The 24,396-nt window shown below is 53.9% G+C and overlaps 2 protein-coding genes across 4 annotated transcripts; one reads left to right on the forward strand and one right to left on the reverse strand.

The window, feature by feature from the left end:
* Positions 1-9,462, forward strand: TMEM151B (transmembrane protein 151B). Its single transcript, XM_037519818.2, is given in 4 exon segments — positions 1-123; positions 2,214-2,654; positions 3,826-4,648; positions 4,651-9,462. Coding segments are annotated over 4 exon segments (1,692 nt in total). The 3' UTR covers positions 4,956-9,462.
* On the reverse strand, positions 7,068-24,021 carry TCTE1 (t-complex-associated-testis-expressed 1). 3 transcript variants are annotated; one of them, XM_037519820.2, is made up of 5 exons: positions 23,935-24,021; positions 14,318-14,734; positions 12,800-13,368; positions 10,429-10,878; positions 7,068-8,605 (listed from the first exon to the last, which is right to left on the reverse strand). In XM_037519820.2, the coding sequence occupies exons 2-5, from the start codon at positions 14,592-14,594 to the stop codon at positions 8,396-8,398; spliced, it is 1,506 nt and encodes a 501-aa protein (XP_037375717.1). In that variant the 5' UTR covers positions 14,595-14,734; positions 23,935-24,021; the 3' UTR covers positions 7,068-8,395. The 3 variants fall into 3 exon arrangements, with proteins under 3 accessions (XP_037375717.1, XP_037375718.1, XP_037375716.1); XM_037519821.2 differs by having other exon boundaries at positions 10,690-10,878; positions 23,930-24,021; XM_037519819.2 differs by having other exon boundaries at positions 23,930-24,021.
* Positions 24,022-24,396: the final 375 nt, after the last annotated feature.

Genomic DNA, 24,396 nt, shown 5'->3' on the forward strand with positions numbered 1-24,396 from the left:
ATGTCCCCCCCTGGCTCGGCCGCGGGAGAGAGCGCCGGCGGCGGCGGCGTCGGCGGTGGCGGCCCCGGGGTCCCGGAGGAGCCCACGGCGGCGGCGGCTGACGAGGGCCCGGCCCGAGAGGAGGTGAGAGCCCGCGGCGCCCCTTCCCCGGGCGCGCAGCAGCCCGACCCCCGCGCGCCGCCGCGCGCGGCCCCCGCCGGTTCCGCCGCAGCGCGGCCGGCGCCCGCACTCGCAGCCCGCGCTGCAGCCGCAGTCCCGGCCGCTGCCCCCACCGGCCGCCCGAGCGGTCCGCGGCGGCGGGGAAGGGGCCGCGCCGGGGGCGGGGCTGGGGGGGGTCCTGGCAGGGGGAGGGGCTGGGGGCGGAGCCTCACGACCCTGGGTGGGTGGGGGTGGGGACGGAGCCGGGAGCCTCTCTCCTGGAGGGGGATGCTGTCCTGAAGGCCGGGAAGGGCAACTTGTAGGGGATACAGAGGCAGGCGAGGAACAGGAAGCCAGTGTGGTCTGAGCCGGGTTCTCAGGTCACACATGTGCAGAGCTCTCCTCCCGGGGGTCACCTGGAGCATACGTGGAGTGTGTGTGTGTGCACCTCTGTCTCCCAGTGTTCGTGCAGCCCTTTTACACCCCCCTGCGCCCCCCCGATGAGTCCAGGAACCCTTCAGAGGATCGGCAGTAAGCATACCCCTACTCTCCAGTCCTCTCCACCTGGAGACAAAGAAACTGAGGAAAGTACCAGGCACAGCCCCCACCCCCACCTCCCAGTCCCACTGTGTACGCACATGCACTCTGCACTAGGGCAGGAACACATAGGTAGGGGCGGTCCTGGAGCCGGACCCCCTTATAGATGTGCTCTCAGGACCTGGGACAAGTGTGCACACCCCTAAGGAAAAGCTCCCGAAAGGCACATGTACCCTCATCTTGTTTATGTGATTTGCTAGCTCACCTACCTATCTGTACTTCCAGATTCTTCCTCTGATTTCCCCAGGCCTGCTGCCTGTTACTGTGCCCTTCTTTTCTATCCATTTTCTCTTCCCCTGGCCAGCCTCCAGGTCAGGTCTGGGGAATTGAGGGAATAAGGCAGGATCTCAGCAGGAGGTGTGTGGGGTTCTTAAAACTACACAGCAGGGAGGTGAATTGGGAAAGCACAGGCCACCACCAGAAACCCAACTTGATACTCATGTATTAAGTGGCTGCTGGGTGCCAGCACTATGCGGGGGGAGGGGGGGGGTTGCAAAAGAGGCCCTGCCCTCAGGAGTATCCAGTCTAGTGGGGGAACCAGACATGTAAACAACTCACTGGACAACTATGGGACAGAACGTGCCAAGTGCTTTAATAGGCCCCTGGAGAGCACCAAAAATCATTTTCTCTTGACAAATGGCTGGGTTGTAAATGTCTTCCTACCTACCCTTGTCCCAAACCGGCTCTCTCAACCCATTACCCAGTCACATGCACGTGCCCTTCCTGCTCCCTCCTCCTGGAATGCCTTCTGCTCAGGTCATCAGCTCCTCCCTTCCATCTCAGAACAGGGAAGATTGTCAGGGCGCAGGAGGGAGAAGCATAGTGACTCTGGAGTCCAGATTGTGGGGAATGAGATAGGATCTGGGTTTTCCTGGGGTCCTGCTCCAAAGGAGGTAAGAGTCTGTGAGACAGGGGGGTCGATGAGTCAAAGGGGAGGCTTGAGAACACAGGTCTGAAAGTATCTGGAAATGAGGTCCTGTAGTGGGAAAGTGATGTCAGTGGGTCCCATTCCCCTTTCCTGAAACACCTACAAAGGGTCTGGGGACCTGCCTTCGCTGATGCCTTTCTGTCTGTCCCCCGTCTTTTCCCATCCATACCTCCTCCTGTTTCATGACCATCTTTGTGTCTGTGGACTCTTCCTCTGGGTGCATCCTGTCCATTTGTGTCTTCCTTGCCACCTGGGTCGCCCGGCCTCTATCTGTGGCTCTGACCCCTCTCTGTCTCTTGGGGGCATCTCTCTACCTCTCTGCACTTTTCCTATATCTGCATTCCATTCCCTTTTCCTGTTCCCATGGCTCACTCTGGGCCACTTCTCTTGTCCTTGGCTCCCATCCGGTGTGACTATTTCTTGCCACATCCCTGTCTGTCTCTGCCTGTTGTCCCTGATGCTGACCTTTGTCCCTCCATCTCTGTGCTGGGTCCTACCACTGCATCTCACTCCCCATTCATCTTGGCCCTCTCCCCATCCATCTGAGCAGCAGCGTCCCATCCAGCCCTCTTTCACCAAGTCCCTCTGCCGAGAGTCCCACTGGAAGTGCCTGCTGCTCTCGCTGCTCATGTACGGCTGCCTGGGGGCCGTGGCCTGGTGCCACGTCACCACAGTGACCCGCCTCACCTTCAGCAGCGCCTACCAGGGCAACAGCCTCATGTACCACGACAGCCCCTGCTCCAACGGCTATGTCTACATCCCCCTGGCCTTCTTGCTCATGCTGTACGCCGTCTACCTGGTGGAATGTTGGCATTGCCAAGCCCGCCATGAGCTGCAACACCGTGTTGATGTGAGCAGCGTGCGGGAGCGTGTGGGCCGGATGCAGCAGGCCACACCCTGCATCTGGTGGAAGGCTATCAGCTATCACTATGTCCGACGCACCCGCCAGGTCACTCGATACCGGAATGGAGATGCCTACACTACCACCCAGGTGAGGGGCCGGAGGAGAGCACCAACCAGTCCAGAGGGGAGTGGGTGCTAGGACCCTACCTGTCTCCTTGGGGCGGGGAGCACAGGCAGCAGTGAGGTCCTGTGGGCACTGCAATAGGAGGGCAGTAAAAACAATTATAATAACAACAGCAAACACTAGCAGCGAGGCTCTGCTCTCAGTGCTTCACAAATAGTAAATCATTTATTTAACCCTCAGAACAACCTGATGAGGTAGATAACATTATCCCCATGTTACACATGAGGAAACTGAGGCTTGGAGAGGTTAGTAATTTGTTCCAAGTCAAATAGCTAGTAGGTGGTAGAGCTGGGATTTGAACCGATGCAGTCAGGCTCCAGGATCTATACGGTTTGGTGCTTAGTGACTGGAGATGGCATCATGTGCTGTCTCAAAGCATGCTCTCACCTATTCACTGAGGTGGCTGCTTCCAAGTTCTTCACAGGTAAGGAAACCTCAGTTCAGTGACTCGCCCAAGGCCTGAAGCTTCTAAGCGGTAGTGCTAGACTCAAACCCAGGTCCCTGGGTCCCAAGTCCAAGGCTCCCAGAGGTGAGGGTGAGTGGGTGAAAAGGTGAAGGTAGGTGTGAGAGGTCCCATGGAGAATGGTGGTGGGGTGTCCATCAGCCCTTCCTGGACCTGCCAGTAGTAGACATTTTAGGACCCCGGGAGAGGGCTTGGAAGACTTCCGCAGGTGAGGGTGATCTCCGTCTTAGTACTGGGGTGGGGAAACAAAACCTGTGAGAATCAGGAAGGAGGCTGGTGATGTCTAGGGAGGGACAGAGAGACCAGAGAAAAAGGTAGTTCGCCTTTGGAAACACTTTTAAAAGGGAAGAAGGGCTGTCTGTCTGGGGGTGGTGAGGGGTCAGTGTGGGCAGTGGCAAAGGGTCTGGCAAGTTCATGGCCAAGGTTTTACCCCCAGACGGAGCAGACCTTCATTAACATCAGAAAGCCCACAGGTGGGGATGAGTTCTAGTCCCGCCCTCAAGCCCAACTCCGGGGCCTCGGTGTGGACACATCAGGCGGTGAGCGCCTGCCGGGCTTCAGCGGGATCTGGAAGCAGGCTAGGCTTGGGGCTTGCGCAGGCAACAAGAGCAGCGAAGGGGCCGAGGAGGGTGACCCGCCAGGTGCGACCCCCGCGTCTTCTCGGCGCCGCAGGTCTACCATGAGCGCGTCAACACGCACGTGGCCGAGGCGGAGTTCGACTACGCGCGCTGCGGGGTCCGGGACGTATCCAAGGCGCTGGTGGGGCTGGAGGGCGCGCCGGCCACGCGGCTGCGCTTCACCAAGTGCTTCAGCTTCGCCAGCGTGGAGGCCGAGAACGCCTACCTGTGCCAGCGCGCTCGCTTCTTCGCGGAGAACGAGGGCTTGGACGACTACATGGAGGCGCGCGAGGGCATGCACCTCAAGAACGTGGACTTCCGCGAGTTCATGGTGGCCTTCCCGGACCCGGCCCGGCCGCCGTGGTACGCCTGCTCGTCGGCCTTCTGGGCCGCGGCGCTGCTCACGCTGTCGTGGCCCCTGCGCGTGCTGGCCGAGTACCGCACGGCCTACGCGCACTACCACGTGGAGAAGCTCTTCGGGCTGGAGGGCCCGGGCTCGGCGAGCAGCGCGGGCGGCGGCCTGAGCCCCAGCGACGAGCTGCTGCCCCCGCTCACGCACCGCCTGCCACGGGTCAACACGGTGGACAGCACGGAGCTCGAGTGGCACATCCGCTCCAACCAGCAGCTGGTGCCCAGCTACTCGGAGGCGGTGCTCATGGACCTGGCGGGGCTGGGGGCGCGCTGCGCGGGGGGCGCGGCGGGGGGCTACGCGCCCACGTGCCGCTACGGCGGGGTGGGCGGCCCGGGCGCGGCGGGCGCGGCCCCCTACCGGCGCAGCTGCGAGCACTGCCAGCGCGCGGTCAGCAGCTCGTCCATCTTCTCGCGCAGCGCCCTGAGCATCTGCGCCAGCCCGCGGGCCGGCCCGGGGCCCGGCGGGGGCCGGGGTGCGGGGGCAGCCGCTTCTCGCTCGGCCGCCTCTACGGCTCCCGACGCAGCTGTCTCTGGCGCAGCCGGAGCGGGAGCATCAACGAGGCGAGCTGCCCCACGGAGCAGACGCGGCTGTCCAGCCAGGCCAGCATGGGGGACGACGAGGACGACGACGACGAGGAGGAGGCCGGGCCGCCGCCACCCTACCACGACGCCCTCTATTTCCCGGTCCTCATCGTGCACCGGCAGGAGGGGTGTCTGGGCCACAGCCACCGGCCACTGCACCGCCATGGCTCCTGCGTGGAAACCTCACTGTGACCTCCGGCCACTGGACAGGTCAGGCCCGCCGTCCTCCTGCCTGCCCCGCGCCCGACTGTGCGCCCTGCGTGTAGCAGGGGGAGTCACGACGGTGACTGAAGCGGGCACCATGGGGTGTGGTGGAGGGAGGCTGTGCGAGGGTTGGACCCCTTGGGGCCGAAACCCCCGCCTTCCCTGTACATAAAGGGACAGATGGATGGGAAGGGGTCGGAGCTCCCGGAGAATCCCACCTGAGCAGATTCGTCTCTTTCGGTCCCATCCCTGGTTCCCGAGTCCTAAGGGGATGCCTCCCCTTCCTATGCGCACATTCGAGATTTCCCGTCCAGCCTTTCAATGGATCTTCTGACTGTTATGTGGCAACTGTGCTGTGGGCCTTCTCTCCAGTTAGAGGCCCTCGCTGTGCAGCTGGGGGAGGTTTAGAGGCCGTGGGGGAAGCGAAACTGGGGCTTTCCTTCCTCCCATGCCTTGCCCTACTGGGGCCTCTCTCTGCGGAGGGGGTGGTGGTTTGGCGAGCTCTGGGGCTGGCTTCCAGCCAGCTAATGAATTCAGTGGGTCCGAGGCAGGGGCCAGGAGTCAGCCCCAATAGCCATCTCAAAACGTGGAAATGTTGCTATCCTCTTTTTGGCGCTGGCCCCAAAGATCGGGGTTTCCTTTCTGCCCCTCCCACCACTGTTGTTTGTCTCTCTGCGCCCCAGGGAGCCCTGGTCCTGCGGGGGAGTGTGCTCACCACATAGATGTCCCTCCCTCTGCGCCCCACTCAATCCCTGGCTCTGAATAACTGGCCGGGGCACGGAGAGGAGGCACATGTGGTGGGCTGGGTGTCAGTCCTTTCCATAAACTCTGCAGCCCCCTCACCTGGAGGAGGTGGGGTCAGCAGGATGGTGACAGGATGCCCTTCTGGGAGAGCACTCCCTCACACCAAGGTGAATGAGTAGCAGGGGAGAGCAGGGAGACAGACCTGGAAGGCAACAGGAACTATGGAAGCAGGTGGAGTCAAAGAGGAGAGTGGAGGGTAGAATAAAAGGGCCTTCAGAGGTGGGGTGCCCCTTGGTTCCCCAAGACTGGTGGGGACGAGTGGAGGGTGGTCATCCCCATACGTGCCTCCGCAGGGCTGAGGATGTTGTCACAGCCCCCAGCTGGAGAAATACTCTACTTCAGTGACAGTGGCAGAGGCAGAGGCAGGAATTCTCTAAATCTTGCCCAACTCCTATCCTGTCACCATCCTGGGGTGCTGACCCCACCTCCTGTTTCCCCAAAGCTTCCCCACCTCCCACTGCTCCCACCCCAGTGTGCTTCAGTGTGCATGTCTGTGTACAACCTCCTGCACTCCAGACTCCTCTGGCTAAAGTTTTCCCAGCAGATTTAGCGCCCAGGGATTAAGCTTAACATTTCAAGCTGGAGAGGATAACTTTTGGGCCATCAACATTACTCATGCCTGATGCTTCTCACTTCACTGAGCCATCAGAGCCGCTCCTCCCTCCTCTTCAGCCCAGCCAGGCCTGTACCCACCACGGGTGTGGCCACCACCCTATGCAATCTCTTCTGGCTCCTCTTCCTTCCTTCCTAGGGGGGGAAGTGGGAGGCACAGATTGTGGGGACACCACAGCCTGGCCCTCGGCCCTTCAGCTACTGAGCTTTACTTTCAAGTGGAGATGGCTGAGTGGGGAGGGAGAGGAGGCTGGAGGAGTCTTGGCAGGAGGGAAGAGCTGCCCATTCAGTTTCCCTGGGTAGCAGTGCCCGCCTGCTGCCAGCACGGAACCTACCTGGACCCTGAGTCTGTGCTCCTTGGGGACCTGGCGGTTAGAGCACCCCTCCTTCCTCTGAATGGACATCTGTGAGGTACAGGTGGTGAGCTGTGGCCTCAGGCTCCAGTTCTTGGCCAGCTGGCACCTGGATGTTATGCCCTCATGTGGGGCAGCCTGGAGGAGGGAGGGATCTGCTCCTCTTCCCTCAGGCCTGTTCCCGAGACAAAATCCAAGGTGGGAAGAGAGGAAGGGGTTTGGGGCTCCTATTATTTTTGCCTGTTTTGACCATCTCTGCCTAGGTCTTCTCACACAGCCTCACCTCCCACACGCACAGACTTAGAGAGAAACCACTTTTTTTGGTCTATTTTCTTGGTAGCTTTATTGATTGCCAGGGAAAACGAAAACCAGAAAATTAATTAATCTCTAAAATTAAACTTTACACTGAATGTTCTTGTTTCTCTAATTAGAACCTCTGCTAGCAGCTGTGGCTATGTACACACACACTCACACTCACACCTACACATTTGCACTCCAGAACTGTCAGAGGGTGTCAGGCACGGACAGACTGTGGGTGGCCTGGACAGGCAGGCGCGTGCAGTCACTCCCAAGCTCCCTTCGGTGCTCTGCTCAGCTCTTGCTGGTTAGGAGGAGTCCCTGGAGAGCAGGCATCCCAACGCCATGGTTGCAGCCCATTACCCACCTTTTGGAAAAAAGGATGGGGAGGTTCTGGGTGCCTCAGCCTGAGGGGGATGGGGAATGGGGCTCAGCCTGTGTCCATCAGTCAGGTCCTCTCTTGGCCCCTGAGGGTCGACGTCATTCCCATAGGTGTGGCCCCCGGGTGGGCAGCCACAGAGTGATGGGGGCTCATGGAGGGCGCCTATAAGAGTCTGTGTGTCCTGGGGACAAGGGCTTGTGGGGTGAGCTGGGCCTGCCTGGGGAGAAGACAGGTCTCTGTCAATTGGGTGCATCACACTGTGGCCTTTCTGTTGTGAACTTCCAAGCGCAAAGATTGTACAAATCAAACTGGTGGATAATAAAGTTGCAATGACTCACTGACTTCCTTTCCCAGTGTGGCACTTCCCCACCATCTCCACCTCCCATGGGCAGCTCTCTGGGGAGGCCACTGAGTCTGAGCCCCTCCTGTCACCTGTTTCTTTTTTTCCCAGGATGGAGGATGGGGATCTAGTTAAGGGATGGCATGGCCTGTAGAACTGGATCACTTAATGCAGGTCAAACAACAGGGAAGTGACATCTGCAGGGGGGAGGGTGGAAGAACTAGCAGAGCTATGCTGGAGCCAGAGGAAAGAGAGAGGGAGGGAGGAGGAGAGGAGATTAAAGAGAGGAAGAATTTGAAGGGTCAAGAGGTCCAGAGGCTGTTAAGTAGAGGGGAGGATAGGTGCCCCTGGGGGGACTCTGAGCAGGTACAATCTCTGAGACCTTTCTGCCTTCCCTGCTTCTGGAAAAAGTTGGTCATTTAAGACTTCCGTAGCTGGGTACCACTTCATACTTCTTCCCCTATCCCAGACCCTCCCCCTCCATCTGTTTCTACACAATCCTTGATTACTCACCCCAATGTTATTCGGGTGCTTTCCCCACCTGTTTCCCCTCCCCACATGGCCCCTAAATAGTGACATTCTGAGGCAGACGTGGCAGAGGCATTACCAGGTCTGCTTGCCGCCCCACCCTGTCCTCATCCTATCCCACAGGGTTCTCAGGATTCTTGGTCATGATGGGTGACATGAAGTGGCTGGGATTCAAGGCCCGCTGACGTGCTGCTTCACGGTTGACATTGAGGGCCTGGCTGATGAGGTACTCGCTCTCCTGGGATACATCTGATAGGCGCAAGTCAAACTCCAGGAGGGTCCTGTTGTCTGACATGCCATCCAGGAGCTGCTTTCCGCCATCCTGGGAGAGGGGCACAGGGGAAGAAATCTTTTTACCTTTTTACCACTACCCAGGTTACACGCAAAATGCATACCTGGGTATAGATAGGACAGAAAGACGTGGTTCACAGACCAACCTCCTTGTGCAATGCACTGACATCTTCTTTGGGATTCTAGCCCATTCTATGCCATAAGAAAAGTGGTGCTCAAGACTCAGTTGATTTTTCAACCCCAATGGTTTGCAAACATGACTAAGGCAATGACAGTAATTCCCCTCTGGCTCAGCCACGGGCATGGGAGACAAATCTGGCTGAGATGTGAGGAGGAAGCTCAGAGGGAGTGACTTTTGGGAAGATCCTCCTGACTCTGAAAAGAGAGTCAGAGTGTGTGTGTGTGGGGGAGTGTTCTCTCTTCCCCTGCTGCCAAGCATGGCCCTATGTGGGCACAGTGGGCATCTTGGGACCATGGGAGCACTGAGAGGCAGCACAAGGCTGGGGTGGGCAGAGCAGGGGATTACCGGATTACCATCCCAGGATCCCCTACACCCTGGGGCTTCTAGTTATGGCCATAGTGAATCTTCTACTTGCTGGCTCCTGTAGCCAGCAAGCATCTCTCCTCCCACCCCCCCCCACTTCATTTCCCCAAGATATTTGAGCGAAGTCATTTCTCTTGGGAGATTTAGAAGAGGATGCAGGGCCTACACAGAGGGCGTTCCTCCCTAGTCTTCACAGCTCTGGGGCCCCTTCTGGGTTGGGGTGGACCAGGCCCAAGGTGAAAAAACTTCATTTTGGGAAGCAGGATGCTGCTGATCTATGGTTGTGGCTCAACAGAATAAGCAAAGTCAAATTGATGGGCTACAGAGCATTTAAAAAAACAAAACAGGGGCCTCCCTGGTGGTGCAGGGGTTAAAGTCTCAGCGCTATCAAGCTGACACTAGCCACTGTAGCATGAGTTCGATCCCCTGCCAGGGAGCTAACCCACATGGCATAGCAGACCTCTCCTGTCTTGCCCGCTGTTCCCCTCAGCAGTATGTTTCAGTAGATCTGTCTGTTCTGCTCCCTACTCTGTCTCTGGTGAACCCTCTCACACACACCCCACCTCTGGCCTGTACCCCAGTTCTTGTATGCATAAATAAATAAAAATAAATCTTAAAACAAACAAACAAACAAAAAAACCGAAACAGTAGCATATAAAGGAAAACATCAGCATATAGCATAAAGCAGTAAGGCAACTCTCAATTACATTATATTGATATATATGTGATCACTTGGTATTTATGTGAACTGTATTTCTTACTCTGTAACTTGATCAAGAAAGTTTGAAATACATTGTCTATTGGAAAGGACCCAAACTTGGGAGTAGTTCTGGGTTTGACTCACAGCTCTGCCACGTTCTATGACTGGATGCTAATAGGAACTCACTGACTTCTCTGAGACTCAATTTTCCATCTGTAAAGTGGTCTTATAATATGCATCTCTCTACATAACTCAGGATTAAAGGAACACCAGTGAATGTGTGCCTAGCATTGAACAGAACCCTTTGTAATGGTAACATCTAGCAATTTCTGAGGATCCACCCAGTGACTGCAATGATTCATTGCTTTTCAATCCTGCCAATAACAATACTTATTAGACACTATTATTACTCCCATTTTACAGATGAGAAAATAGAGGGCCCCCCAAAATTAAGTAACCTAATAAGCACTAAACTGCCAGAGCTGAGGTTGGACCCTGGTAAAGTCTGTGCTCTTACTACAACTACCCCCTGGCAGTTGGATTCCACATTCCATCCCCAAGACCCCAGGGCCTCTCCTTGGCCCCACCTGTCCCAGAAATGGTGACTCACCAGCCCGATGTGATTGCAAGATAGGTTGATGCTGGTGAGCGTGGTGTTGATGGAAAGCACCTGGGAGAAGATCGTGGCGGTGGGCTCAGATAGCTCATTGCCCCCGAGATGCAGTGTGGTGAGGCACTTGTTGGTCTGCAAGGCATGGGCGAGTGCCTGGCCACCCTCATCCTCGATGCAGTTGAGGCGCAAGTTGAGGGAAACGAGGTTGGCGTTGTGTGCCAGGGCATGAGCCAGTGACTGGGCGCCAGATGCACGCACCTGGTTGTTGGCCAGGTTGAGCACACGCAAGTGGCTGTGGCTCAGCAGCTTGGCGGCAGCGCGTGCACCACGGTCCCCAATGAGGTTGTGTGACAGGTCCAGCTCCTCAATGGTTGGGTGGTCCAAGAGACTTCGAATAAGGATGCGTGACTTGTCGTCGTCCACCTTGCTTCGGGTTAGCTTGAAGATCTGTGGGCAGGTAGAGGGTGTACAGCAACTGGCAGCCAGGGCTGTCTGCCCTGGAGTAACAGGAAGGCTTGAAGTTCTGCTCACCTGGTATTGGCCACCTGGTTGGCTCTTGGGCAGCTCAGGCCTACCCAGCATGGCAGAGTGGTTCAGAATTGTGGCAGGTAGATGGGGAGAGGGCTACCATATATGGAGAAATGATTATGTGCTGGGCATGCTGCTAGGGTACTTTCACAATCGTCATCTCTAGGCCTCAGTATCCCAATGAGGTAGTCCACATTCTGTCCACTTTACAAGTGGACTCGGAGGCTTAGGATGCATAAATTGTTTGCCCAGAATCCCACAGTGGTAAAGCTGCAGAAGCAGGTTCTGAATCTGGGTCTCTTATCCTAGCCTGATCTCCTCTGCTGGCTAAGATTGAGCAGGACTAGGAGAGGAACTGTGTGAAGGAGATTGCCAGGGTAAGAGCCAGGGAGGAACAGGAAGTAGATGGGTTGCAGGAGATAGGACTGTACTGGGGCCAGACCCCTCATCCCTTCCCTCTCATTGACTTTTTTCCCCTCTTTTTTGAGCGCTCCGAGTGGCTGCTATCTCCACGCTCTCCCCATGCTTCAGTTCTCTTTTTTCTTTCCATTCCTCTAATCAACTTAGTGTTTGGTCCCTCTGGTCATTTCATTGCTTCTCTCTGGCACAGCTCCAATCCTGGATCAAACCCACCCTCTTATTTTCTGTGTCTGTGCCCCAACAACTGATATGATGGAAACCATCACGTGGCAGAATTGGCTGGTGGTTCCAGGGTGTGCCAGCTCAACTCTCTTTTTCTGGCTAACACACCTGCTCGTAAACTGCAACTCTCCAGCCTCCAAAAATGTCAGGGGGCCACCCTACTCTCTCTTTTCAGCAGGTAAGTCTCCTCCTGCCTCTCCAGACATGGAATGGGGACCCCTCACTTTTATAATAACACAAGTCCACTGCTGCCCACCACATTCACTCTCCCCTCTGCTCCAAGCCAACTGCACTTCAGTCCTGGGTCCCACCCCTTCTGCCTTCTCAAGAATAGTCTTTGGTCACTGCACCTGTGTTTCTCTCATGTACTCAGCCTCTTTTTTTGTAATTGACTTAAAACACATGCAATTTTTTTTTTAAAGAAAAACCAAGCTCATCAATTTTCACCCTATCTTTCCCATTCTTCGTAGTTAAGTTCTTCAGAAAGTTGATCATAGTCACCCCATTGCCTTACTACCCACTATTTCCATAAACCCTCCAATCTGGCCCCTGCTTCTGGCATTGCACTGACCTAGCTCCTCCTCAGTAACTTCCATGGGTGCCAGATCTGGTCCTCAGCTCCATTCCACCATTACTGCTCATTCCCTCTTCTTGAAATGCACCTCTCCCGTGGCTCTGAGATAGAACGCTGTGTCCCCCTTTTCTTCCTCCCTCTGAGTTCCTGCAGGGTCTCCTTCTTCCACTAAAAATATTTGGGACATGTTTATACTCAAAAATTACTTGTCATGTATCTGAAATTTAAATTTAACTGGACGTCCTGTATTTTTATTTGCTAGATGTGGCAACCCTATCCTAGTTGAGAGTTCATGTTTATGATTGCTGATTAGTGCCTTTTATCCCCCTAGATAGCACAAATGGTATAATTTTGCTCATTGTTGAGTCTTCGGCACTCGAACGGGGCCTGGAGTGCAGATGTTTGTTGGTTGAATAAAAAGCTGGTGAACTGGGAAGACCTTGTTCATCTCTGCTTCTCCAGAACCCAGATTGGTGCAGTGTGCATGAAAAGACTTTTTTGGTCAATGAATGAGAAGGAAATGGGAAGAAGAAGACGGTAGCGAAGGAGTAAGGTGAGGGGAGAGGTTCATCAGGGAGCTGCTGGGATGGGGGGTGGGGAAGTGGGCAGACAGGCAGGTGGTACCTTGAGTGTGTGACATGCCTTGATGGTGGCTGCCAGGGAGAGGCAATCACGGTATGTGAAGAGAAAGAGGTTCCACTCAAAGTTCATGCCGCAGTCCTTGACTGCATACACCAGGTCCAGCTCCTCCAGATGACTCAGGCCAGCCACCAGATTGCCCAGTTGGTAGTGGTCGGTGACGAGCTCTTCCATGTCTCCCTCGCTGCCAGAGTCAGACAGGTCCCCGCTCCGGGGCCCAGTCGGTAGCAGCACCGGAGGAAGGAACTGGTGCACACAGAGCTTGCGCACATAATTCTTGCAGAGTGGCACCTGGTCCAGGATCACCGCGGGGTCTGTGGTGTTTGGGATGAAGTGCTCCAACAGGTTCTGCAGATGCCGCTCGAAGAACATGCGCTTCCAGCTGTTTCCGTGCCTGGCCACGTGACACACCTCCCAGCGCTTGGTGCAGCAGCGGCGCCAGTAATTCTCATCTTCGATCAGATTGGCAGTCACGGCCAGTGGTAGGTCATGTGACAAGAGGTTCAGGACCTTCTGCTGGTGCTTCGGTAGCAGCTGCTTCAGGATAGGGTTGTCTGTGGAAACAGAGGGAAGCAAGCAAGAGTCACAGTGTTGGGGACACCGGAACACTATCCTCTGGTCCGGGCCTGCATGGGGGCACTAAGGAAAGGGAAAACCCTCTTCTGCCCTCAGGGAACTCCAGGTTGAGAAGGGAGACATCCTTTCTCTCAGAGAGGGCCAATCTGAGTGGGGAGACAGCCCCCGGCCCTGGGGTGTTCCCTGCCTGAAGGTGAGCAGTCAGCCTCTGGTCTCAGGTTGCTCCCAGTCTGAGGAAGACTCTCAGATCCGGCCTCCAGTGATCACTTAGTCTGATAGAAGAGATAATCCCTGACTTGAGAGGTTTCAGAATCAATTTGATTTGATTCATTCATTTCAAAATGAACAAAAAAGATTTGGAGCACCTACTGTGCCCAGATAGTTTTCTAAGTGCTAGGTATACATGAGTGAACAGAACAGAGGAAGCTGCACCCTCTTGTGAGGGGAAACAGACAACACACAAGTCACACAAATCCATTGCAGCTTGAGTGGTAATTTAGGTACTGTGGACAAAATAATGGCCCTGTCCTTGGGGAGCTGTGCATCTGGTAGGAGAGACTGGCAACCGGTCTTTAAAGAATGAATGTTTACAGAACAAATGAGTACAAAACAAGTCAAGAATCTGCCACAGCATGGAAGACTCTACGAGAATGGAGGGCCGTCAACCAGGAAGGGCTTTCTGGAGGAGGAGGTAGAAAAGTTTGGGTTGGGTTTTGCTGAAGAGACTGGGAAAGGTGAGGAGAGAGCACAGGCATGGTGGGACCTCAGAGTGGATCCAGCAGGAGAAACTGTCTTGGCCCCAGGAGAGTGAAGGGGAGTGTTCAGTGAGGATGAGAACACTGTCAGAGGACAGGGGTAGCCCCGGGCAGTCCCCACCTGCCCTGCCCCACTTCCCACATTCTCCCTCCTCCCAAGGGACAGACTCACTCTGGAAGTTCTTGACAATGTGTTGAATGCAGAGCTCTGAGAGGAGGGGCACTATGGCCAGCGACCACTCCTCATCTTCAGCGATGATCCTGCGCATCCAGCGTTTTTTGGCTGCAGAATTTGGAGCTTTGGACTTTGTTTGGGATTGGATGCCTGAGACCCTTGAGGACCATGCACCTAAGCTAGAAGCTTGGCCTGCCGGGATGGACGACTTTTCCACCATGGAGACTGAGGAATGGTTGGGGACAGATATTGACGAGATTTGAGGTTCTTGCATGCTGGGAGCTGGTAACCGAGGACCAGTGGTCCCTTGGTGATGGCCTTGTAATGGGAACTTCCTCACACTGGCAGTTCCTTAGTGCTGGAGCAAGTCTGGAGCAAGATGGAGCAAGTCTGGAGCAAGTCTGGAGTGGAAGTCTGGAGCAAGATGCGGGGGTGGGGGGGATGGGGTTGGAGAGGTTGTGTTAGAGGGTCTTGGTGGGCAGCTACCAAGATGGATGGCAGAGTGGTCTTTAACAATATGTGATCAGCAGAAGTGGGGTAACACATGCCAAGAAGATGTTTGGGGAGGAGTGAATAAAATAATGCCTCCAAAGAGGCGTAATATATTGTGACACATGTAACTATAATAAGGAGCAGCCCCAAATTTGAGATAATACAGTAGTCCGTGCTTGTCTGAGGTTTCAATTTCCATGGTTTCAGTTATGTGCTGTCAACTGCGGTCCAAAAATACTGCATACAATAAGAGGTTTTGAGAACGAGAGACCACATTCATGTAACTGGCACCATATATTGTTATAATTGCTCTGCTTTATTATTGTTAGTCTCTTGCTGTGCCTAATTTATAAATTAAACTTCATCATAGGGATGTGGGGATAGGAAAAAATATAGGGTTCAGTATTGTCTGTGGTTTCAGGCATGCTCTGGGGATCTTGGAAGGTATTCCCTGAGAAAAAGGGGGACCATTGTCATAGCCACATAGCAATTACCAGCAATTGCTCTATGTGGGGCATTTTTTCCTGTTGTTCTTTTTTTTTTTTTTAAAGATTTATTTTTATTTATTTATACAAGCACTGGGCACAGTCAGAATCACGGGAGGTGAGAGAATTCACCAGAGCCAGAGCGGGGAGCAGAGCAGGCAGAAGGACCGAAGTACACTGCTGAGGGGAGCAGCGGGCGGCAGGAGAGGTCTGCGCACCATGTGGGACCCTCCTCCGGTGGCCGGGGAGCAGCCGGGGATCGAACCGGCGCTGTAGAGGCCGCGGGCAGCTTCTCAACCCAGCGCTCAACCGCTGCGCCACTGGGGAAGCCCTCCTGTTGTTCTTTATGCAAGTTAACGCATTTAATCCTCATAAGAGTCTTTTGATACAGTTACTCATGTTATTCCCATTTTTCTGGTGCACAATCGAAGCACAGAGCGATATACTGACTTCCCAGCCTCACACAGCTTATAAATAACAAGGGTGGATTCAACCTCAGTCTGTACAAACCAAGTTTATACTTCTGATCCTCCATTGTACTGTCCCCAAAGGGCAAAGGAGGCAGGATATGGTATTGCCAAAAGACTGAGGTGTAATAAAGATTTAGTTCCGAACAGCTTCCCTCACTAAGTATTTACAGAACAGCCAACTGCCTGACATGGAGGATGGGGCGGACAACCGCAGTTAGCAACAAAAAAAAAATAATGCAAGCCAAAATAAAGCCACATGCACTATTTTAAAATCTCTAGCACCCACATTAAAAAAGTAAAGGGAAACATGGGGCCTCCCTGGTGGCGCAAGGGGTCGCAGCACAATGAAGCCATCTGTAACCACTGCAGCATGAGTTTGATCCCTGGCCGGGGAGCTACCCACATGGGGCGGCAGACCTCTCCTGTCTGACCCGCTGCTCCCCTCAGCAGTGTATTTCAGTCAATCCGCCTGTTCTGCTCCCCACTTTGTCTCTGGTGACTCCTCGCACCCTCTACATCTCTGGCCTACATCAGTAAAGTGAAGCAAAACAGATGAGATTAATTTTATATTTACCCAATATGACCAAAATCTTATAAAAATGTTTAATGAGATTATATATATATATATATATATATATATTTATAGCAAGCCATCAAAATCGGATGACCCAATAGCCACATGTGACTAGTGGACACTGTTTTGGGCAGTGCAGGCTGAGAGGGGAAGGAGAGGCAGACCCAGAACCCAGCCCTGTCCCAGGTGCCAACACTTCTTTTCCTCTCTGCACCCTGGGTCCCCTCCCTTACCAGTCTCCCCTAAACTCTTCCTAGTTGTCCCAGCCTCCCAGCATTCCAGACGGCAGCGGGAAGGCGTGGGAGGTGAAAAGGCAGCTAAATCTGGGGCTGAAGACAAGACAGAGGATGTGTCTGGGGACACCCCCCCATTTTTGTCATTCCCGAAACCCTTGCTGGAGGGCCCAAGCCCCGATACTGCAGGTGGGAGTGGGACTGCTCAGCACGCAGCAGCTTCTGCGGGCAGTTTCCTCTCAGATCTGCACCCCATCTCTGTGCACCGTGTCGTGGCCAGTGGGAAGGAACACTCTGAACCAGTAAAGGTGTCCTTGGCAGATGGAGGGGACCAGATGGTGCTCCCCAGCCCGGCAGGCATCTCAAGGAAGAAGAGCCTGACTGTGGGGTGTGGATGTGTGTGTGTGTGACACACACACACACAGAGAGAGAGAGAGAGAGAGAGAGAGAGAGAGAGATAGGAGGGGGCAATGTAGGGGAAATATCTATGTATTTGTGACATCCTCTTGCAAATCAAATGCAAATTCACAGATTGTGTCCAGAATTGTGGAATAACCAGCTGGTGTTTTTTGACGAACGGCCCCTCAAGAGTGTGGTTGGGAGGGCATGCTGCTACCGGCAGCAGATGACTTTGCACTTCTAGTTTTGCCAGTTACTTTCTGTGTGATCGTGGCCAAGTTACTCAATCTGAGCTTGTTTCCTTTTCTGTAAAATGGGATAATATCATCTGCCTACGCAGGCTGTCCTGGAGAGTCCTCTGAGACCACATTTGAATATATCGGTAGTGTCTGGCGAGAGTACTGGCAGGGGTGCGTGGAGATGGGGAGTTCAAGGCTGGGAAACAATACCCTGGAGACCTGCTTCTTGAGTGCTAAGCCAAGAAGGTATCTTTAAGTCCCTATCGCCAGGACAGGTGTGAAGGACAAGGTGGCAGGTGTCGGTGTTTGAGGCTGAATAGAAGGGTGGAGGCCTGGCTGTCTGGGCAATAGAATGAGGACAGAGACAGGCCAGCACAGCTCTAGCCAGCTCTGTCCCTGGGCTCCCTCCAAAGTTCTGGCCCAAAACATTCTGGCATTTCCCTTGGTGCTGGAGGTGTCTCAGGATACCCTGCGGGCCACACCCAGGGGACCAGTACCCAGTTTGGCAGGGGGAGCCCCAGGTTATTGGCGGTTGTTGCCCTGGAGCTGGCACTGCAGGCATTACTCACCACACGACTCAGCCTTGCTGTCCTGGCAGGCGGGCCCTTCTCCTTCCCAGCAGCCATGTGTTAGGGCCAGGCCGGGTGCCCACCGCAATGGGTTGGCCCTAGTCTCCCTGTGTAAGGCCTCATTGTCTTGGGATTCAGCATTTCTCCCTAAGGTCTGATCTTAATGGCTCTTCCTTTGTTCTGGAGCCTGTACCTCTAGGCCCAACCCAGGTGGACCCCCCCACCATGCATGGTTAGTATAAAAAAAAAGTCCCTCAGAGCCTCCATTTCACAAGGTCTGATGTCATTTTTTTTTTATAGAGGCATATTTTATTTATTTATTTGTTTGTTTGTTTGTTTGTTTTGTTTATACAAGCACTGGGTACAGTCAGAAGCGTGGGAGGGTGAGAGAATTCACCAGAGCCAGAGCGGGGAGCAGAGCAGGCAGACTGATGAAATACACTGCTGAGGGGAGCAGCGGGCGGCAGGAGAGGTCTTTGCGCTATGTGGGACCCTCCTCCAGTGGCCGGGGAGCAACCCAGCGCTCAACCGCTGCGCCACCGGGGAGGCCCTGATGTCATTTTTTTTTTTTTTTTAAAGATTTATTTATTTATTTATACAAGCACTGGGTACATTCAGAAGCGTGGGAGGGTGAGAGAATTCACCAGAGCCAGAGGGGGGACCAGAACAGGCAGAAGAAACGAAGTACACTGCTGAGGGGAGCAGCGGGCGGCAGGAGAGGTCTGTGCTCCATGTGGGACCCTCCTCCGGGGAGCAGCCGGGGATCGAACCGGCGCTGCAGAGGCTGCGGGCAGCTTCACAACCCAGCGCTCAACAGCTGCGCCACCGGGGAGGCCCCCTGATGTCATTTTTTAAGGCAAGTATTGAAACCATTTAAAATTCTGACCTCATAATCAGGTCAGAGTTGAAGATTTTACTTAATCACTTTTCGATGTTTTAAAAATAAATTTTTCAAAAATATTTTTGGCAAGCAAATTATTAACAGATGCAGAGGATTTTTCTAAGAAGGATTTTAACACCAAATGTTCTTTTAAGCCTATTTTTTTAAACTAATCAAATATCAAAAGTATATTTAAGAGGATGATAAACAAGACGGGCTCCTTGCCTTCTTGCAATTCATGTTCTAGAGAGGATGGCGAGTGCCGCCCTCCCAGATCACCCCGCAGGCCCCTGCCCTCCTCAGCCATTCTGTCAGCTCTGCTCTAGCCTCTCTGATCACTTTTTTTTCAAAAAGTCTCCACCCTGGCAGGCTCTTCTGACTCAGCACCCCTGCTTACATGTGGGGGGCCCTCAAGCTTCTGCGGCTGCCCTGCCTCACTCCATCCAGGCTTGCTGCTCTCACTTCCCCACCGCGCTGCACCCTCAGCTCCACTTATGTGCATCCTGGCACCCTTAAACTCAACCTCCCCACAAGAAAACTCAGTGTCTCCCCCTCCTTCTTCACTCCCCATCCTGGCAAGGGGCCCCGGCTCCATCCAGGTGCCTGAGCCAGGAGCCCAGGAGTCATCTCTCCCCTTGAGATGCCCCCATATCTAGTTACTGTTGGGCGCCCTCAGTTCTGCCTCCCTCGCTGCAGCCCCTCCTCTCACTTGCTTCTGCCTCCTTAGCTCAGCGCCTTGTTTTCTGCCTGGATCATATAGCGTCCTGACCCAGCACAGCTGTCCTCCAGGGAGGTCCTCCCGCACCCCACCCGCCACAGCTGCCCTGGCAGGCCCTTGTGCCGGCCCCTCCTTCTTGGTTCACCACCGCCCACTGGGTACAGCTAGCGTCCTCAGCTCGGTATAGAGGACCCTCCACAGATGGAAGCCCTGTTTGAAGTAGACGCCTCTTTATATCCCAAACACGCAGGCTAGCCCGGTGCCCTTTGCTCAACCTGTTCCCTCTGCTCAACCTGTTCCCTCTGCCTGGGGGCCTTTCCCACCGTTGCAGCCTGGGAAACAGGCAGTCAAGGGCTTTTGAGTCGGAGCTCAAGTTCTACTGCCACCCCCCAATAGTCCCTTTTGTCAGATCACCCCAGTACTTGTGTCATTTCAGGGATCTGAAAGACCATCCTCTCCCCACACCCACCCCAGATTAAGAACTTCTCCACGTACAGGCGTGCTCTCTTATTTTTAATGCTAAGCCCTAGCCCAGTGTCAGGTCTGCATCAGGTCAGGTAGCTGGTGTCTGGGGCTGCTCCCTTCCTGATGATAGATTCTGGCCAACAAGAGTGTCTTGTGATGGTTAGAGCGATTGGCTCGGTGTGGCCACCTGATGCAGGCCAATCAGAGTCCTTTATAGGATCTGTCCGGGTGGATGCAGCAGAGGACACGCACCCTTGAAGGATATAGATCCCCTGTGGGTGAGAGCTGTTCCCTTCACATGGGCAAGACCTGTCAGGAGGGAATGAAGCCTGGTGGAGACCAGCACATTGAGGTAGATGGAGAGCACCTAGTTCCAGAGGCCCCAGAACTGACTGCTTCCTCAGCAGTTCCTTCAGTTTTGAGACCTCACTGGTAACCTTCTGACAAGTCGCTTTTGCTGAAGCTGAGTTGGGTGTTTGCTCCTTTGTGACCACAGGGTCCTGACCATTTTAATAGGCTTACTGTGTGGTGAATGAAATTCACCACATTTCATCCGTAGATGAAATGGGTCAAAGCCCCCAGGTTATTCTACACAGGGCCTGATGTCTAACTCCTGTGCAGTTCCTCTTCTGACCCCCCGCCCCACCCGTGTCTCCAGACACAGGACGAAGTCAGCAGCTTATCTCTGCTCAGCACTCAACAGTTATAGGCTCCTCTGAGAACTCTTCTCTCATTTGAATCTTACAACCATTGGGCAAGGGAGGAGGGCAGGCTTCCCCTCTCCATCCTGTGGCTGAGGAAACAGGAACAGACATTTCCCAGACTAGGAAATGACTAGCACACCCAGGGGGGCTGGTTCAGGCCTGCATGCAGTCTTCTGCTTCTAACCACAATGCAGTGCTCCCCCATAGACACAAAGAAGGACTCACACTCCTGCTTCCTGGGAAGCAGGGGTCCTATCTACACAGAGAGAACCTGGGGGACTCCCCAGGCCAGGAGATCAAACAGGCCTTGGTACCCCACTATAGGAACTTCAGGCCCCTAACCTAAAGCTTTCATCTCTGTTACATTAAAATGCATTTCCCCCTAAAAGAAAGGAAATCTTAATATTACATACATATGTGTGTCTATACACTGTATGTTAACTTTGACCTGTTTAAAAAAATACAGCTCGTTATTTTTGGCCTAATCAAAGCACAGTAATTATGAATTATATACTGACAGTAATGTAGCAAACTTTAAAAAGATGTAGAAGTCATGTAATATCGTATTTTTCTAGCAGTTTAAATATATAGAAATTATATATACAGTATATATTTTTTCTTTTGAGAGAGAACAATTGTATGTCTAGGTATGATGGGCTTGCTTTTGTCCATACATACAGTCTATTATATATAACTGTATAAATATATATGTACACACGCACAGTCCCCAAGGGCCCACAGAGGGCAGTTCCAGAAATGGTAGTCACCTTCCTTTCTGGAGCCTTCTCCCCTTGGGGAGCCTATGCGGCAGTCAGAGAATCTAATCTTTAGACTAAAGTGTGTTCAAGCCATTGGTCCTCCCAGGCACGAATCCTTTCACATTCCAGAAAGAAAATCAGGGCCGCTGGAGCGAGTGCCTCTTTCGCCCTGGTGTACCGCCTAAGGACACACCCTGCCCTCAGATGAGGAAAGTGGGGGCCTGCCCAGCAACCCTTCATCCCATGGCACCTGTCTCTTAGCCTGCTGGGCTTCACATGCCATGTCTCTAGCACCAGGGGAACCTAACCCAGGACCACATTCTCTGGGAAAGGCCAACCTCCTCCCTTCAGATCCCCACTGGGTGCTGAGTGTCAGGTTCTAGGGTCCGGAAACCACGTCCCGACCATAACTGAAGGGGTTTGCGGGCCAGAGTTAATTCATCGGGGATAACTTCACTTGTCTGGTGGACAAGTGTGCTGGGAACCACATCCTTGCCTATTTGTAGCTGTGGTTTGTCACATGCCAGGCCCTCAATAGTGCGTGCATAGCAGGAGGCAGCATAGCAGCTGGCTAAGGACTCGAGCTCTGCTGTCCAAAGTCAAATCTCCACTTTGCCCCATAGCATCTGTGATACCTTGGGCAAGTCATTTCACCCCACCAAGCCCCCCCCCTTTTTTTTTAACCTGTAGAACAGGGATGGAAATTAATGGTACCTCCTTCATAGGCTTAAAGGATAAATCCTATCCAGAAGATTAAAAGGGCTAAAGTGTGTGACATTTCATACAGTGCAGGGCCTAGAACCAGCACTCATGATGTTGTTAGATATTATGAGGAAGATATTAGAAGCCTCACCTACCTAGGCTTATTAAACCTTCACACTAATTTTGATGGTTAGTATTGTTATTATAACACTGTTACCCTCATGTCACAGAGGAGGAACAGAGGCTTAGAGAGAAAAGGTTACTTGCTACAGGTCACATAGTGGGGAAGCAAGGTTGGGGTCTATGTCTGTCCCCAGCTTTCCCTCTTTCCAAGCACAAGAGCATGGACAAATAATGAGGTGGTGGGGTTGCTTCCAAGATTGCCCCAGACTTGGTTGTTCATGGGCTTTTTCAGTGGGTCCCCACCCTGCCGCCTTTCCCAGCTCATGAGTGTTCTTATCACCTGTATGGCGCTCAGGGTTATCCCTTCGACCCTGACTTAAACAGCCAGGCTCCCTCACCCCTGAATCACTGCCAGGCACAGGTTTCTCCCCCAGAACTGGAGGGTGGCCTGTATCCTTTGGTCTGAGGCCCCTCTGGAGCCAGGAGAATACTGTAGCCTGGTGCTTTCCTGCCCTGGACTCACGCTGGGCGTTCTACAGACTTAGGAGTCAAGCTTGAATCCTTAGTACGTTCCCTCAAGCCCCCAGTTAAATCTAACCACTATGGACAGAGGCTTCTCCTACCTGTCCAAATGGGAAAGTTGAACATGTTGTGGGAAACCCTCTTCCCATCCTGCTCATCACATCACTGGGCCTCAATGCTTCTCCCTTTCCTTCCTCTTACCTAAGATGCCCACGTACCTGGTGGCCCTTGTTAGCGAGCACCTCTGTACCTCTGGACACCTCTGGGCTAACGCCGATGGGTTACCCATTACAACCAGCTCTATAACCACTGCTCTCCAACCACCTCTCTGCCAATGTTTCCTTTGTCTTCTCAGCCAGCTGCTTCTTCACCCCAGGCATCCTTCCCTAAAGAGAACCTCCCACCCCCACCCCAGGCATCTGTCCTCAGGGCCCTGGCACTGTGTCTACATTTTTCCTGATTTCTTTTATGGCCAAGTCAGGCCCTGCCTGGGGGCAAGCCACTCCCAAATTCCCAGCTGGGAATTCCCAGTTTGTGGAATCACAAAAGGTCTTTAGCAAATGAATTAGCACATTAATCTTAACCCCTGGGTCTGCCTTCCCTCCCAACTCCTGCCCGCTTAGATCTGTAGTCTTAAAAGGGACTCAAAGCAGCATTAGCTCCTCATCCCTATCTTTGCCTGAGACACCCAGCAGGGAAGCTCAGCTCTAAAGGCCAGCCAGTCCCTCCCCCATTCCACCTGGGGTGAAGAGGCCCTGGCTTTTCCTTGGTAACCAAGGGGGAAAACCAGCCCTGCTGAGGAGGGAGGGTGGGAGGTGCAGGGATTTGGATCTGCAGGATGGATTGCAGCCTGCAGGAGCTGGGGCTGGGGGGGCGGCGGGGGTCAGCCTTCCTGAAGGACTGAGGCCCCACGTTTAGGACTGCTCTCCACCACAACCCACTGGATGGCTCTCACTCTCCCCTGGCTCCTCATTGTTTCCCCTCCCCTTACTAGGGACCCTGAGTTTCTGAACCAGTTTGCAGTGTCTTGTCTGTGGCAGGGGAGGAGGCACGGATCTGCTTCAAATGGGTGGGGGCCCAGGGGCCTCCAGTGTGTACAGACCCGTCCCTCTCTTCCATGAGAAATGTGGGAGTCAAGGCTGTGGATGTTTTCTGGCTTGAGGCAAGTGAGGGCTGAGTGCGCAAAGGGCTTCAGGGTCCATCAAGAGTAGGGGCAGGAAGATCTCAGCCCCATAGGGGAGACCCAGGGTTGAGAGACCCCTCTCCAGAAGGTTACCTCACCAGCTCCAGGGAGTCCTGCGCTCGCTCGTCTTCCCGCAGGACCCTGGGCCCGTCGGATCTCCCGTCGTTAGGGACGCCCCTTGTCGCCAGGGGGCGGGGCCGGGGGCCGAGCGCAGTTGCGCGTGTACGCCTGCGTGGGCACACGTCCCTGTCCCCGCGGTGTCGCCTGTGCTGTGCAGGCACACAGGGCTGTCCCTCACTGGATGCCATTTAAAGGCCTTGGCAAGGTGTTGAATGGCACACAAGGCAGCCATGGAAACTACCTCTGGAAGCTTACTTTTTTTTTTTTTTTTTAAAGATTTATTTATTTATTTATACAAGAACGGGGCACAGGCCAGAGGTGCGGGGGCGGGGGTGGGTGAGTGAGAGAATTCACCAGAGACAGAGTGGGGAACAGAACAGGCAGACTAATGAAATACACTGCTGAGGGGAGTAGCGGGCGAGACAGGAGAGGTCTGCCCC

Source organism: Talpa occidentalis, unplaced genomic scaffold (genome assembly GCF_014898055.3).
Source record: "Talpa occidentalis isolate TD23 unplaced genomic scaffold, MPIMG_talOcc4v2.1 talOcc4.2, whole genome shotgun sequence".
In the NCBI taxonomy this organism is placed as follows: Eukaryota; Metazoa; Chordata; class Mammalia; order Eulipotyphla; family Talpidae; genus Talpa; species Talpa occidentalis.

What these genes read in the sequence shown, in the direction of transcription:
- TCTE1 (XM_037519820.2), bottom strand. Translation starts at nt 14,594, where the DNA reads ATGCAAGAACCTCAAATCTCGTCAATATCTGTCCCCAACCATTCCTCA. An exon ending in AGGCATGTCACACACTCAAG is followed by an intron (nt 10,879 to 12,799) that starts GTACCACCTGCC and finishes ACCTGCCCACAG; the next exon opens with ATCTTCAAGCTAACCCGAAG. An exon ending in CTTGCAATCACATCGGGCTG is followed by an intron (nt 8,606 to 10,428) that starts GTGAGTCACCAT and finishes CCCCTCTCCCAG; the next exon opens with GATGGCGGAAAGCAGCTCCT.